General features: G+C 37.6%; 1 protein-coding gene across 1 annotated transcript in view; it reads right to left on the bottom strand.

Moving 5' to 3' along the window:
- The window catches only part of Fchsd2 (FCH and double SH3 domains 2), a 253844-nt gene that overhangs the window by 23498 nt on the left and 213545 nt on the right, over positions 1 to 16801 (bottom strand). Inside the window, exon 13 of the mRNA XM_005379965.2 lies at positions 5124 to 5285. Coding sequence (XP_005380022.1) covers positions 5124 to 5285 — 162 coding nt within the window. The remainder of the gene's footprint in view (positions 1 to 5123; positions 5286 to 16801) is intronic.

The following is a 16801-nucleotide window of genomic DNA, read 5'->3' as shown; positions in this document are numbered from 1 at the left end:
AGGCAGGCGCTTTTGCCGCTGAGCTAAATCCCCAGCCCCAACTTTATATGTCTTTTTATCCTCCAAGGTATTTACTGCAGAAGCAGAGAGAGCAGTGGCTCCATTAATGCCAGTTTTGCTGTCAGATATTTGGCATTTCCAATGATTTTTACAGAGTCAAGCAGGTTCATGGTTCTGTGATATCTTATTAGTGATATTTTAGTTTCATTTGGTCTGTTGCAATGACCTGGAGAAGCTCCTTTATTAATGAGCCAAAACTGAACATTCAAAACACAGCTTCCAGCAATGTCAACTGTGTGATCAATGTAACCTTGAAGAATTCATGGACACTGCTAGATGCCAGGAAAGGGCATGTGAGGAAATATAGGAATAGATGCTTTACTGATTTCCTAAAGATCATATCTGGGTTGCAATCAAGATTACTGATCAGCACTTTCTGTGTCATGAGATATCTTGGATTTTCTGAATAATTTTCATTCTTGCCTTTGATGACATGTGATGGAGGGATCTGCAATGCCTGAACCCAGCTGATGTTATGATCTTTTGGTGTCTGCTGTATTTTATTTCAAAGGTTACTGGACAACATATGTTCTTAAGAAAAACAAATCACTTTCATTGAGGTATTTTGATACTATGAAGTCTAATACAGATAGTTTTCATTTAATGACCCACCTAGTTAATAACTGTTTGGACTTAAAACCAAGACATGGTGTTTGGACTTATGATCTGGCCTTTTTTTTTTTTTTTGGGAAGTTCTGTACATCTTGTTAATACAGCCTCAATGTCTTTTTTTGGAGAGTATACCTTGTTTACACTGTGCTATAATTTTTGCTGACTGTACTGTATAGTACAGCACTGTAATTTTATGTTCTGTTATACATTACAGTACTGCATGTAAGAGTTATGCAAATAAAAGCAAAGTCATCAAGTTGGAGTTTCCTTTAACTATTTCTACTTTAGTATATGTGTTGCCAAAGCAAGCATTCTTTTAACTATTTCTCTGCTCAAATATTGTAACGTATATACTGTATACAATTCCTCATTTAGTGATCAATTCACTGCAACCTAGTCGCAGGACTGAAATTCAGGCATTACATAGGGAATGTCTGTACAGTTCTCTCTCATATTTAGTGAAGATTGGTTCCAAAAACCACTACAGATAATCAAATCATGGATGTTAAAGTCCCTTTTATAAATTGGTGCAGTATCTGCATATAACCTATACGTATCTTTCCATATACTATCTCTAGATTACTTATATTACCTAAAAGAATGTAAATGCTATATAAATAGTTGTTATACTGTATTGTTTAGGGAATACTGATAATAGAAAAGTCTGTGTATGTTCAGTACAGATTGTTTTCCTCCAACTCATTTTGATTTGTGGTTGGTTGAATCCATACATGTGGAAACTAGGGCTATGGAAGGCTAATTGCATGTATAAAAGTGTTTTTGAAAGTGTTATTCAGAAGAGAGAAAATCCAGAGGCAATCTAAATACTGAATGTGTAAGAGAACAGTTAAGTGAATTTGCTATGCCTTTCTAATATAATATTACACAGACATTAAAATCTTGATTATGAAGGTCATTCAGCGACAAGAAATGTTAGTTTAGAAAAAATATGCAAAATTAACTCTTATGACAAATGTTAAAAATAGTAAAATGAGGAAGGAACAACTTTTAAAACATCATGTTGTATACCATAAATATACTCAATTTGTGCTTATAAGTTAAAAATAGATAAATAAAAGAGGAAGAAAATATACCACATTGCCACCCATGGTGTTAAAAGGACAGAACAATTGTATTTTCTAATTTTATGTAAACTTAATATAATTTAAAAAGCTAGGTTGTAAACTGGGCATGAGTTTTGAATAAGGTAGGAAAATTAGAGGATGTCTGAAATAAAAGGTGACTGGGTCTTTGGTCATACAGTCATAGAAAGCTGTGTGTAGGCTCCAGTTACCATCAACTGAGTATCTCTATCGGTACACTGCTCTCCAATAAACACTATGACTATATTCTGGGATTCTTTTCTATTTTCCTTCCCAGTCCTATATTCTGTCTCAGCATGAGACAGAAGGTAAACAGTTAATACCCATGTATAGCTCCTTATTCTATAAAGGAAATAGACTGTATATTTTAAAAACATTTATCTTTCATAAGGCACTCCTCACTTACACTGTTACTAACAGTAGTACCAATCATGTTTTCCAGATGACTAATACTTTTGTTGGCATCTATAATGGAAGGAAATATTTGGTCACCAGAAAGTGTATTTCTGCTTCATGTCCCTCAGCCAGCTCTCAGTGTGAAGAGATACAATCCTCACTAAATTGTTTCAGTGTCATTATTTACAAATAGGTTAAATACTGGGGCCTCATTAAGCTATTTTGTACCTGAGTATCTCTTTTATTTGTATTAGCAGATATTCCTCAAAATATAATCTCTCAGCTGAAAGAGGGAAGATGCCGGCTCCCTGAGACTGCCCAGGATGGAAGGAAAACAAGATGAGACTGAAAAATACCCGCTTCAAGAGGATATGATAGCTCTGCGTGAGCTGATGATAGCCACAGGCCACCAGCCACATTTGATTCTTTCTCCCTCACACTCAGGAACCTGCTTATCTCCGATTAAAATTCTTCAAGGAGTATCTCAAGTGACATTTGTTTCCTGGAGCAAACTTCTTTCCTATTTGTTGAGCTAGTATTGAACTTTTCTGATATTTCACAGAACCATGAGATTCTGAAGTTGGAAGAGACCTTGGAAGCATTTACCATTATATTCTCTCAGAAACTCAGAGAGAAGTAACTTTTTCCAATGTGTGCTGCTAAGTCAGAAGCAAGCAATTTCAAGTTTATCACATGGCGGTCCAGGCATACACTGCTACTTATCACCAAGATCTATAAAGGTATGTCTACTATGCCAGCTTGTAAGCTCTTTAAGCAGAGAGGCTGACTTGTTTATCCTTGATGTGACCAAGAAGTAAGGACAAAGTCAAGTGATATGTGTCCTTTCTGATGATGAGTCAGAAACGGTGTTAGCTCAACCACATTCTTTCCTGTTTTCCTTCCCAGTCCTATATTCTGTCTCACAGCGTGAGTCAGAAGGTAAAGAGTTAATACCCACTTATAGCTCCTTATTCTATAAAAGAGATAGACTACATAGACTGGCTGGAAACAGTGTTGCTGTAGGAGCCAAAAGGAAGTCTGTCCCCAGAATCTTTTGTTATGGTATAATAAATGGCACCACAGAGCAACCTGAAGGAGATGGAGATTATGACTTTTAGAAGATGTAATGTGGAGAGATATCCCACGACATGGAGCACTTTATTTTAATGCAAACAGGGTAAATCCTTTACCCCAAAGTCAAGTGGGTTATGTTTTTTCCCCAGCTGGATTATTATAATAATGGAATAAAAATAAATCTTCCATAGATTATTTTTCCTTAAAATGTACACCCCCACACAATCCTTAAATGTGCAAGTGTATTACGATTAGAAATCAGAATACTATGTGAAAAAATTTATAAAAATTCTAGGAATGTTTTAAAACTTTGGCTAAGTTCTCTAGCAAAGATGCTAACATAGGCATTAAGGATACAGTGAAAACTTGGGAGGTTAGGTCTGTCTTTTAACTTGCTGTGATTCTACCTACCCACTCAAACATTTTGTTCATTTCTGGCTTCAACAAATATTCATCAGGTACCTAATATGCACCAGAGACCTTGCTGTACAGAGCAGCGAACAAGGCAGATATGATAATTACAATCTAGCGAGGATGACAGACAATTAACAAAAGAAAGCAAATAAAGAGCAGAAGTACAAATGATAGTTACCATTAAGGAAATAAATAAGATGGCAAAGAGTAATGGGCGGGGAGGTGGCAGTAGGGTTTACTTTAATCTGACTAGTGTGCACCACATACTTGCCTATGTATTTTTTGTTTTGTTTTGTTTTTTGCTTTTTTGAGACAGGGTCTCGCTACATAGTTCAGGCTGGCCTTGAACTCACTATATAGCCCAGGCTGGCGATCCTCTTTCTTCAGCCTCCTGAGTGCTGGAATTAAAGGTATGTGCCACCATGCCCGGCTTACCTCCCTATATAATATCAGGGAAGTTACAGAATTTTTCTGATACTCAGATATCCAACAAGACAAACTAAAGTTCAACTAGGTGGTATGAGAATGGAAAAAACCTTGATGTGAAAGTAAGAAAACTTAAGCTTGTGTCCTGGCCTTGTCCGTCAAACCCCATCTGCATTGTCTCTTTGTGACTAGTGCACAAGAACCCTTGGAAACTGAAGTCACCTTTGGACTCTGCCCACACCACACACTTAAGGTTTTTTTCTGTCTTTATGAGACAGGGTCTTTCCCTATGCAGTTCAGGCTGGCCTTGAGCTCACTTTGTAGCCCTGGCTGGTCTCGAACTCAAAATGATCCTCTTGCCTCAGCCTCCCGAGTGCTGGGATTATAGGTGTGTGCCACCATGCCTGGTTGTTGTTTTTGTTTTTAAAATGGGCTCTTATTATGCTGCTCAGACCGCTCACAAATTCTTGGGCTCCACTGATGTTCTGTCCCATCCTCCTAAGTAGCTGGGACTACAGGTGTGTGACACCGCAGCCAGCTCACACTTGTTTCTTTTTTACAACTTTCTGGATGTTTACACTCATTTTCACTAGACATGACCTCTGAGGACTTTAGAAACACGTAAGTAAGTTTTCTGTTTTACCACTTTTAGACAAGAAGCCTATTTACTTCATGAATGGAATGCTGAGTTTGGTAGACAGGCACTGAGAACCCAGTTAGTGATCATGCATTCTTTGTGGCACATTAGAAAACCCTACTGTTGTATCTCAGTGCTAAAGTACTTGACCAGCATACACAGGGCCCTAGGTTCAAGGTCCAGCCCACACAAAAATCAAACCAAACCCAATCCAACCCAACTTCACAAACTGGCTTTACCCTCTCTTTTCTTTTTCCTGCACTGTTTAAGTGACAGGTTGAAGAAGAAACCCAAATCACTAGCAACCATTATCTCTTCTTCAAATTGTGGCTAGCTGTGGTTAAAGCCAAGCATAGAATCCTTCAGTAAAAACCCATCATATCCCAGAAAAGAAACCATACCGAGTGCAGAGTGCCATTGCTGGTTGCTGTGGGAGGGCGAGCCCACCGCTCATTTTCCAGTTCTTCCATTACTTGGTTCATGGCACTCTTCAGCCATGTGTCCACAGAAACACCAATCTGCTTTAGCAGGTCCAGCCGGGCTTCTGCTTTCAACTTAATTATCTAAGGAAATCGAAATACGAGTTAGAAATCAAGGCCTTTTTCCCTCACATTAAGCTATTCTCCAATAATTAATTAGAATGATCTTGATATTCACCAGCAAGTCTTCCTTGGCACAGATGCTAATTTTTCTCCTGCAGAGAAGAAGAGAGGGGAGGGAGGAGAGACATGAACAAAGAACAGGAGCTTCAGCCTCCTGATAATGGCAAATGTATACTTATACTTCATTCTCATTCACTTATTCATTCATCTCGGGGGGTGCTGGGACTGAACCCAAGGTCTCCTGCATGTTAAGTACACATTGTACCACTTAGCTCTACCTAGTTCCTTGGTTCACCTGTATCTTGACAAAAGCATAGTACTGAAAGCACAGTATTGATGACACATCAAATATAACTTAGGAACAGGAAGAGATTAATGTGCCATAAAGTCTGCTTTCCTCTCCCATTAAAAAAGCTATGCCTCAGAATATCCTGAAATATACCATTTTTGAGTAGCCTTCCTACCCAATATGTGGGCTTTTTCTTTCTTCTATAATCCATATTTTATAGTCTATTAATGACATTATGTTACTTCCTTGCTTAAAAACTTCCATGACTCTAGACTACCTATTAGGTAGAGTATCAACTAATTTTTTGGTGCCAAGGATATAGCTCAGTGGCACAGAGCCTGCCTGCCAAGCACGAGGTCCTGAGTTCAATTACTGGTACCAAAAAAAAAAAAAAAAAACCACCAAAAAAACCCAAAAACAAAAACCCTAATTTTTCACCTGGAGTAAAATGGCTTTCACAATTTGACTGGATTCTTTCATTTCTCCCCACACGGCTTATGCTCTCACAGCACCACACACCATTTTTCCAACACTCTGTGTACTCTCATGGCTCTGTTCACATCAGCCTCCCTGTGCACAAGGCCTATGCCCCCACTTCTGGTCCTAGGGGTTGAACTCAGGGCCTTTGCACTAAGCTACAGTCCCTAACCCTTACAAAAACTTTTTTTTTGAACCAGGCATGGTGGCACATATCTGTAAGCCCAGCATTTTAGATGCTGAGGCAGAAGGACTGCTGCAAGTTTAAGGCCAGCTGGGTTACAGAGCAAGATATTGTCTTAAAAAAAAAAAAAAATCAGAATTTTCTTTTCTTTTTTTATCTTGAAACATGGTCTCACTAAATGGCTAAATTGCCTAGGCTGAGCACAAATTTGGGATCCTGCTGTCTGCACCTTCCAGAGTGCTGGAATTATAGGGTATGCCACCATGCCTGGCTCTCTTAAGTTTAACAGGCTCCAACTTTTATTCTTTTGTATATGTCGTATTGTCTACAGCCACGCACCCTGAACGTGCTCGATCTTGTCTGTATATGTCATATCACCATTCTAGTATGCACTTTAAAGCAATGAAATGCTAAAGAAAGAAAAGGGGAACCAAGAATCTCTTTTTTGGAATCATAAATATAAGTCACTTAACTGCTGAGGCAGGGAAACAAAGAAATAGAAGTATTCAGTATATTTTATTTTCTCAATACTGAGTAATCTAGTTTTCTTAAGATTAATTTTTGCCAATTCTTTACCAAACAACTGATGAATATGGTATTTGCAAACTTAGATTGCAGCTCCAGAATTAAACACTGTTATCTTCCACTGGAGATACAGTACAGTGTATATATTTTGATTTCTGTCCATGAAGTTCTCAGTTTATAACTTCCATAGCCTTTGTTATTTCCTAAGTGACTAGAACAATGCCTATCTTTCGTTAAATAATTTAGCCTTTTGTACTTAGTTTTGGAATCAGTTCTGAAATAGCTTCAGTACAATAAAGATGAATGACAGCTGTCTGTTACATTGTTGGGGTGAGATAGGCCCCAGAAAGCAAAGTCTTTGACTTTTACCTGCTCCCTTTTCTCTCCAAGGAAGGCCATAGAAACTAGAATTTTTGTTCCTTAAAGCAGGTCATAAAAAGTAAACTCTAATTTTTCCTTATTGTTTTAGAGCTGGCCAAAGAGAAATTCTCTGACCTACCTTATCTCATAGTAGATCATAAGGCCCCATTTCAGAAGGGATTTGAGCCCATATCTGGAAGGAAAGAATGCAGCACAAAAAGGCCAAGAAGTATCTGAACATAGAGGCCCTGCTGGGTTTTCCCACTGAGGCTATCAGCTTTAGTCACAACTTTTTCTGTCCAATCACATTTTTATGTTGTCCATGCTTCAGTCGTGTCTATGTAATATAGTCTCCAGAAAACTGCCAAAGAACAGGCTCAGAGAGCTTCCGGACAGCTGACCACATGCAGTATTGCAGGAAAGTGACCAAGAACTCATCCATGTGCCAGGAGAGTGGCACATCCCAACTCCATGGGATGGAAGCTCTAGTACCCAGAACTGCTCTTGACCTTGTCCTATGTATTATGTCTTCCTCTGGCTGTTTACTTGTATCCTTTTAGATGTAGTAAAATAAAGTATTTTTCCAAGTTCTGTGAATTGAGGTAGCAAATTAATGGAGCCCCAAGGGGGGTTGTGGGAGCCCCAATTTAAAGCCTGTTAGAAGTTCTGGAGGCTTGGACTTGTGACTAATGTCTGAGCAGGGCAAGTCTCAGGGCTGAGCTCTCAACTTGTGCAGTCTGACACTATCTCCAGGTGTCAGAAATGAATTGAATTAGAAGATACTTTGTTGGTATTCACTACAGAACTGATTGCTTGCTTGCTGGTGGAGAGAAATGCCTATACATTTTTGGGATCACAAAAATGATACATGTTGTCAATATAGAAGAGGAGGAAAGGAGTTTGGTTTGTTTTTCTTAAAATCCTTAGAGGTTTCAATTTATTTTTCATTTTTTTGAGCCAGGGCCTTACTATGTAGCCTATACTGGTCTCAGACTTGGTATACTCCTGCCTCAGTCCCCCAGGTGCTACAATTACAGGTGTGTGGCCAGCTGTCCATATTTTAACAGTTGTTTAAATGTAGAATTTTCTAGTGTTTTCAAATGAATTTTGATGATGCCCCAACTGACTAAAAATTTTCAAAGCGTAGCTTTCTGTAAACTTGATGGCATTCCAAATACTGTTTAGGCAAATCACTTTTGAAACCTTAGCCTTTCTAAAGTAATATCTTGAAATTCTAGATCCTTTAGGATACATAATCATGGTGTGTTAACACAATAAATTACCTTGAGCTGAATATACTATAGTTCAAACTATAGTTGAATTTGTGCAATTTTTGACAATTTTAAAGTGTAACTTGGGCTTACCTCATTTGCTCCAAGGTCAGGTCTCTGTTTACTACAACTGTACTATTTAGGACAGAACCTTATTTACAGAAGGGGATCGATCAGTAATGGTAAATAACAGTATCTGCCACTCTATGTTTGGTATCTTTTTTTTTTTTTTTGAGGTAGGGTCTCGCTGTGTAGTTCAGGCTGGCCTTGAACTTTCTATGTAGGCTGGACTGGCTTCAAACTTGAGTGATCCTCTTACCTCAGCCTTCCAAATGCTGGGATTATAAGCATGTACCACCAGGCCCAGCTATCTTTGGCATTAAAAAAAAAACCACTCCAAACAACTTTTATCAAATGTACTAGAAACTATATAAGTATATTTTTCATTGAATTTACAAAACAATTCTGTGGGTATCCTAAACTCCCTTTTATAAGAGAAAAAGTGCTTTAACCATGGCTGTCTAATTATGGTAAGTTGTTAAACTGATGGTCTCCAACCAGTCATGCCTCCTGGTACTCAAGTAGTCCCCTCCCTCATTAACTTTGATGGGAACAGAGCCTGACCCATAAGGGTTACTAGCACATGACTTCCTTCTTAGGATGTATCACTAATATGTAAGGTAGCCCATTTTAACTTATTTGGGGACGAAAAACTACAAGAGAAAGGGCCCAGCCTTCCCAGATTAGCCCAACCAATCCTCTGGCTAAATGAATTTAGCTGCACAAAATTGGTAAAAGATGTGCATAATAAAAAAAAGATATGCATAATAAATATCCAGAATACTGAAAGGCAATAAAACACTGTTGCTTTTGCCATAAAGTTTGAGGTTTTTTTAAAAAGCAACAACAGTTTACTGTGTTTGAATAATTCAATCACCAAATACTTGGGTGTTTTCCAGTTATCAAATAATCTTTAATTTAGTTCTGATTCATCAGTGAACAAACACTTTATGATATCAATCCTTATAACTCACTGAGCCTGGTTTGTGATCAAAAAACTGGTCTTGATGAGTGGTCATGTGTATTTTACAAGAAATTATATTCTACTCTTGTGTGGTAGGTACTTTATACATGCCAATTAGGTAAAGTTAGCTAATAGCACTGTTCAAGTCTTCTATAGCCTTACTGATACTTCATCTCCTTGTTCTATCATTTACTGAAATGGGGCACTGAAGCCTTTTTTAAATGCCAGTGTGGATTTGTCTGTCTCCTATTCCTGTTCCATCAGTTTTTGCTTGATGTATTCTGCAGCTCTATTACATGTTCATCTGTAACTATTGCGTCTTGATGAACTGCCTCTCCCCAAATCATTATGAACTGTTCTTTTTTTTTTTGTCTCTTTGAGGCAGGATTTCACTATTAGTTCAGGCTCACACTGAACTCACTTTGTGGCCCAGGCTGGCTTCAAACTCACAGTGATCTTCCTGCCTCAGCCTTCCAAGCACTGGGATTACAGGTGTGTACCATGACATCTGGCTTATGAATTATTCTTAATACTCCTTGACCTGAAATAGTTCACTCTTTCTGACATTAATACAATCACTCCATTTATCTAATGATTAGTGCTTGCTTGCCTATGGTAAATAACAGCTGAAATTTCTGTTCAGTTTTTTCACTGTTTTCTGTTTTTCCTTTTACTTGTTCTTATCCTGACAAGCTCTTTTGAGTCTCTTTCCACATGTGGACGCAGATTTTGGAGAAGGATTTGAGTGAAAATTGTACCCGTCAGCTTTACTGTTGCTGGACACAACACCCAACATCCACAACTTAAAGGAGAAGAGGTTTAATCTGGCTCATGTTTTAAGGGGACTCAGTCTACGGTCAGTTGGCTCCAAAGCAGAAACATAATGGTAGAAGGATGTGGCAGACCAGAGCTACTTAGTTCATGGCAGCAGAGGAGCAGAGCTGGGCAACAGGGCCAGAGAGGAAGGGGGCAGGGACCAACATAGACCCCAAGGCCATGCCTCCATGACCCATTCAGACACACCCAGAAGTCTGCTCTACCAACCCCTGGGACAGATTCCAAAACCCATCATGTTGATATTCCATCCTAAATGCCACAGTAATTTACAGGCAAATCTGAGGGCTGCTTGATATATTCATCCTAAGCCATTAAGAATGAGGCTGTCTGCTGAATTCTAATGCGGTAGGCCTTCACAGTCAAAGTCCTGTATAATGTAAATATCAAATACATTCCATTATTTCAAGGAGGAATTCCTTTTCAGGTTTTACATGCTTTGTGTCATTTTCTGGTTCCGATTCTATCAAATAGCTTTTGTTTTAATATTTTTAGCCTAGGTGAGTAACTTCTCTAAAGAATGAGCCTCATATAGCTAGCTCCTTGCTATAGCTCAGATCGTAAATGGCTCCTGATGGTCCATGTGTTAGAGGCTTAGTCTTCAGCTTGTCACTACTGGAAGGTGTAGAAACTTTAAGATGTGGGGCCAAGTGGGAGATCTTCAGGGGTGTGCCCTCCAGGGAGATACAGCCGTTGGATGCTGGCCCCTCTTATTTTCTTCTTCACATCCTGGCTATGAGGAAAGCAGCTTTACTCTCTTTAGTAAAGTTAGTCTCCTAACTTTAGGCTCCCCACCATTATGTGTTGCCTTGTAACAGGTCCAAAGACAATGGAACAACTGATTCTGGACTGAAACCTTTAAAACTGTGAGCTAAAATAAGCCCTTTTTTCTCTATAAGGTGATTATCTCAGGTATAAATTACAGTAATGGAAAGTTGATAACATGTACCCACTACACAAGTCAGAAACTTATGTAGAGATATATTCTACATTCAAAAAGATTTGCAAAAAATCTAAAATTTGATTCAGTATTTAACTATTAATAGTATTATTTGTATTGTATTTCTATACTGCTTAATATGTATTGTAGAATAAAGCAAATAGGTAACATCATTTGGAACCAAGATCCTCAATGTTAAGATTAAAATGATATAAACATATAATCAAAAGTTTAATAAAATCCTCTAGCCTTAAATTTTAATTGGACATATCAAAATGAACTCCTGAATATAAAACCGTAATAAATTTCTAGCTCTAACCGTAAAGAAAAGGCAACAAACAAATGACACAGCAATAATCCCAGCCCTTCACAGCCCAAACATTGGTGCCTAAATACTGTTCTCTATTCAAAGAAATCAGAGTTCTTCAGAGAAATAGCTAATTCTAAGTCTGGGCACGGAAAATATGCAGTGAGCTCAGGATAGCTTGTGCTTCAAACCTGGTTGGGGGTAATGTCAAAAGGACAGAATCAGTCTGAATGAACTCCCACCTTTACATAATGGGGCACCAAATTAGGTAACATTGTACTTAAAAATGGCAACTGAAATTGTTAATACAGTAAATAAACAACAATATCTATAATAAGTTGAAAATATATCAAGTACTACTCCAAAGGAAAAGCAAAGAATAACTGCTAGGAAAAGATCACGTACAACAGAGTTACAAACTGAGATGACTCAGGGCTTGCCACAGCTGAAAAATCTTGCAGTTCTGCCCAGCTTGAGTTGAGATGTCTTATTTGACATCCATGGTATCCATTTAGGGCTTAACTATTGCTATCAGAAAAGCTACTCTACACCAGACTAAATACAGTTTCAAAACAAGGCTCAAAATGATAACCCTGATCTCCAAGTAACTAATTTTGCAGTCAAAATAAAGCTCAACAGTTTGTAGGAGAATCCACACACTTAATAATCAAACATTTACAGCATTATGTGAAAAACAGTATGTATTTAAAAAGCAGAGGCCAGGCGTGGTGGTGCATGACAGTAATCCTAGCTCTCAGGAGGCTGAGGCAGGAGGATTGCAGCGAGTTCAAGGCCAGCCGGGGCTATACCGTAAGACACTATCTCAAAAAAAAAAAAGAGAAAAACATATGAACTATAATCAGGAGAAAAATCCTTCAAAATTTAATAAAGGATTAACACCAACCACACATAAACTCTTTTAAAAAAATGAAGGAGTTGTGGGCTGGGATGTACATGAATGATGCAGTGCTTGCCTAGAAGAATGAGGCCCTAAGTTTGATTTCTGGTAACAAAAAGGAAAGGAAAACAAAGACCAAAAAAAAAAAAAAATCCCTTTAAAAAATTAAAAAAGAAGTGGGTGGGGCAGCTGAGGCAGGAGGATTGTTAGGAGTTTGAGACCAGCCTGGGCTACAAAGTAAGCTCAAGACCAGCCTGACTGCATAGGGAGACTCTGTCTCAAAAAGACAAAAAAAAAAAGAATTGTGAATATTTCCTGATTTTATAAGGGCAGTACATTTTTAGAAAAAACAAAAACAAAAACATATTATAGGCCAATATCTCTCATGAATATACATGAAAAATTCTTTTTAAAATGTTAGTCAATTAGATACAGCAGTATACAAAAATGTAATTTATTCCAGAAAAAATGTAAGACAAATTTAACATTAGGAAACTAATCATAACATAAGTTATTTGCATACTGACCAGTAAGTTACAGTTTGTATATAGAGAATAAAGACGAAAACTGATGTCTGAATATATGCCAAAAAGGATTTGGCAAAATTCAACATCTATATTCACAGGTAAAGGAAAAAAACTTCTCAATTTACTAAAGAACACAGCAAAAATCTATAGCCAGTATTACATCTTTTTTTTCCTTGGGGGGTGGTCTTTTTTTGAGAAAGGGTCTTGCTATGCAGTTCAGGCTAGCCTTGAGCTCACTTTGTAACACAGGCTGGCCTCGAACTCACAACAATCCTCCTGCCTCAGCCTTCCGAGTGCTGGGATTACAGTTGTGCGCCACCATACCTGGTGCCAATATTATATCTAATAAGGAAATTCTGGATTATTTCTTCCAGTGTTAGGAAACAGGCAAGGATGTTGGCATTTACCACATCTATTTAGTATCTTAATAGAAGGCCTACCCAGTGTAATAAGGCAAGAAAAATGGGTGAAAGTTAATTAAATGGACATAAAATGAAAATGTACAACTAAAATGGCCTTTATTGGCAAACAACACAGTAATAAAAAATTACTATCTTAAGGAATCTATCAAAAAGTTATGAGAACTAATAAATTAGCAAGGTCTTAAGTCACAAAGCCACTATAAAAATTAATTTTATTATGATATACTGACAATAGACAGTTATAAAATAAAATCTAAAAATTCACAATAGTATATCAAAAATATACTATACAATAGTATATCAAAAATATAAAAAACATGGGGATAAATTTAACAAAATATGTATAAGGCCTTTGACCAAAAACTATAAAATATTATGAAGGGAAATGAAGACTTAAATAAATGGAGAAATGTCATATTCATAAATTGCTAGCTTCAATACTGTGGAGAAATAAATTCTTCTCGGAATGACTTATAGATCTAATATAACCTCAGTCAAAATCTTTTTTTTTTTTTTGCAGAACTGACAAGCTGATGGAAATGAAAATAGTCCAAAACATATGAAAAAAGAACAATGCTGGAAAACTTACATTGCCCAATTTCAGGACTTATAGTAAAATCATTAAGATTGTGATACCAGTATAAGGGCTGACATACAGATCAGTGGACCTGAACAGAGTCCAGGAAAAGATTTGTCATACAACATGATCATTTGTTTTCAATACAGGTACAAAAGTAATGGGGAAAAAAGGAACCATGACCCTTACATTGGACCTCAACAAATGAATTCAAAATGCTTACAATCACAGTCCAAACATAACAGCTAAAACGGCAATACTTTAGAAGAAAATGTAGAATACATCATAACCATGGTGCAGGCAAAATATATCATAGGACACAAACAGCACTAAGTATAAAAAATAAAATAGATAAATCAGATCTCATCAAGATTAAAAATTACCAATTTAGATAAGTGAAAAGCAAGCTAAAGGCTGGAAGAAACATTCACAATATATATACTTGAAAAATAACTATGTAGTATCCAGATAATATAAAGAACTCTTATAACTCAGTAAGACTGATTCAAATTTTTTAAATGGGCAAAAGATATGAACAAATAATTTACTAAAAGAAGATGTACGAATAGCCAATAAACATACGAAAAGATGCTCAGCATCATTAGTCAGCATTCAAATGCAAACTGGAATCAGGATGAAATAAGATCACACACCCACTCTAATAGCAGAATTTAAAAAGATGGACAATATTGTACTAAATGTCTGTGAAGGGATCCAATATGGTATAGGCACTTTGGAAAATATGTTGGCAGTTTCTTATAAAGTTAAATACACATTTACACTTTGCATCAGCAATTCCAAAAACAGAATCAAAACATATGTCCACATAAAGACTTGTATATTAATGTTGACACAGGCTTTATAAGAGTAAAAAACTACAAACAACCCAAATATCTATGAATGATAAATGAATAAGCAAATACAGGAGTATGGCTACATCTCAAAAACATGAGTGAAAGGAATAAGTCAATTACAATGGCACATATTGTTTCATTTGGTAGGTCTAGAAGCAAAACTATCTTACATGACAGAAACAAAACATCAATTGGTGCTTTTTGGAGTGGCAGAAATAGTTCACATTTTGATTGTGGTGGTGATTTAGGAGAGCTGTACAGTTAAAATGGTTACACTTTAGTGTATGTATAGTATATTTTGATAAAGTTAATTTAAAAATTCCACGAGGTCAAAATACCCCCACTGGTCGTAACTAGTATTTGCCAAATGCAATAGGGGGGAAAAAAGGACCTTTACAGTGGAAACTGTACCTTAACTAAGTGACCAGTCTTGGTATCGACAGGAGGACAATTTGATGCTATGTGATTGTATAGGCACAGGGCACTGTAGGTAGGCAAAACATAGGATAAAGGCCTCATAGAGCTTTATTAAAAATTAAGGCAGTTTTGACCTATGCAGCCAGACTCCAGCAATTAGAAGGGCAAAGGCACCTAAACTCAAACAATTAGGAAGACAAAGAACTCAAGACCTGGAAGTTCCTAGGTAGCAAGATTAACATAGGGCTTGCAAACTTCCCCTCTACTTAATTAATCCTTTAGTCTAAACTACTTGTCCATAAGGCCTTCCAGGTTAGGATAAAAGACAAGTCAGGGAGCTAATCAGATTCCAAGAACCTATGGGTGGGGGAGACAAAGATCTCAAAAAAAGGAACTGCAGATAAGAGATCTGGGAGTTACTCACTTTGTAATATTCCTTAGAGGTCCAGAGTAGCTATCTGCCATGTCTACTTGCCACCCCCCCATCCCCCTCCTTCTCTCTTTCTCTCTCTTCCCCCTTTCTCCACCTTCACATAAATTGTCTTGTTTTATTTGAAATCACTTCTGTAGTTCTTTACTGATGCTGGGTTTAGGATCACTAGGAGCTGCATGTTCCAGCAGAGCAGTAGCTTGCTGTCCACTCCTGTATGTTACAGTGTGGCATAGCTTGGCATGGTGTACAGCGCCCCCCATATGTTGCCATTGCTGATGTGGTGGAAAGCACAGCATCATCCCAAAGTATTCCTGTTTAAATTTAATCTGGCCTAACTTCCAATTTATGAAACATAATGGGTTGAGCTAATGAACGCATAACACCCACACTGCAAAACAAGAGTCCAATTTCTATGTTGGAAAATGTTTATTCTCTTTTCCGTTTGTTTGAAAATTCTCACAAGAAATCTAGTGATAAGTCAAGAGGTATGCTAACCTAGGAGTACAGTAAAATCTCACAATGACAGACTCTGAGTTAATGTAAATTTTACAATGTGATTGGAAATTGTTTTTATAGCCAGCTCACACTTGTTTCATTATCCCTACAATAATGAGGCCTCATATCTTATGTAACTGAAATTTCTGGACCATTCTTACAGCATTATGTCCTCCTTATAACAAAAGGGAGCTACTAAAAACTTTTAGGTACTTTTGACTTGTACATTTATTTTTGTATTAATCATTTCATTGTAAAAAAAGAAAACTCTTAGCAACCCAGGTAAAGGATATAATTTGTTTTTTGAGACAAGATCTCACTATATAGTCCAAGCTTGCCTCAAACTTGAGATCCATCTGTCCCAACTCTTGAGTGCTGGGGCTACAGCCAAGCCACCTAAAACATACAGCTCCTACAACAACTTAGGTCATAAAGAGCCTCCAAAAAGATAGTATTTAAAACTCCAGATTTACTGGTATGCTATTTTAAAAATACACACAGGGGCTAGATTCCTGCCTGCTGGCTCCCGGAGGGTGGGCCCCCAGCGCTCGGGGAGCCTCGGGCGGGGAGCGCCGGTCTTCGGACTGGCGACTCACTCCCGGCCTTGTGGTTCCCCGGAAGGAGGGCTTCCGGCGCACAGGGA

This window comes from Chinchilla lanigera, unplaced genomic scaffold, assembly GCF_000276665.1.
Source record: "Chinchilla lanigera isolate Chin_1 unplaced genomic scaffold, ChiLan1.0 scaffold00013, whole genome shotgun sequence".
NCBI classification, from domain to species: Eukaryota; Metazoa; Chordata; class Mammalia; order Rodentia; family Chinchillidae; genus Chinchilla; species Chinchilla lanigera.
The sequence above is the reverse complement of the archived record's forward strand: the minus strand, read 5'-3'. Positions and strand labels throughout refer to the sequence as shown.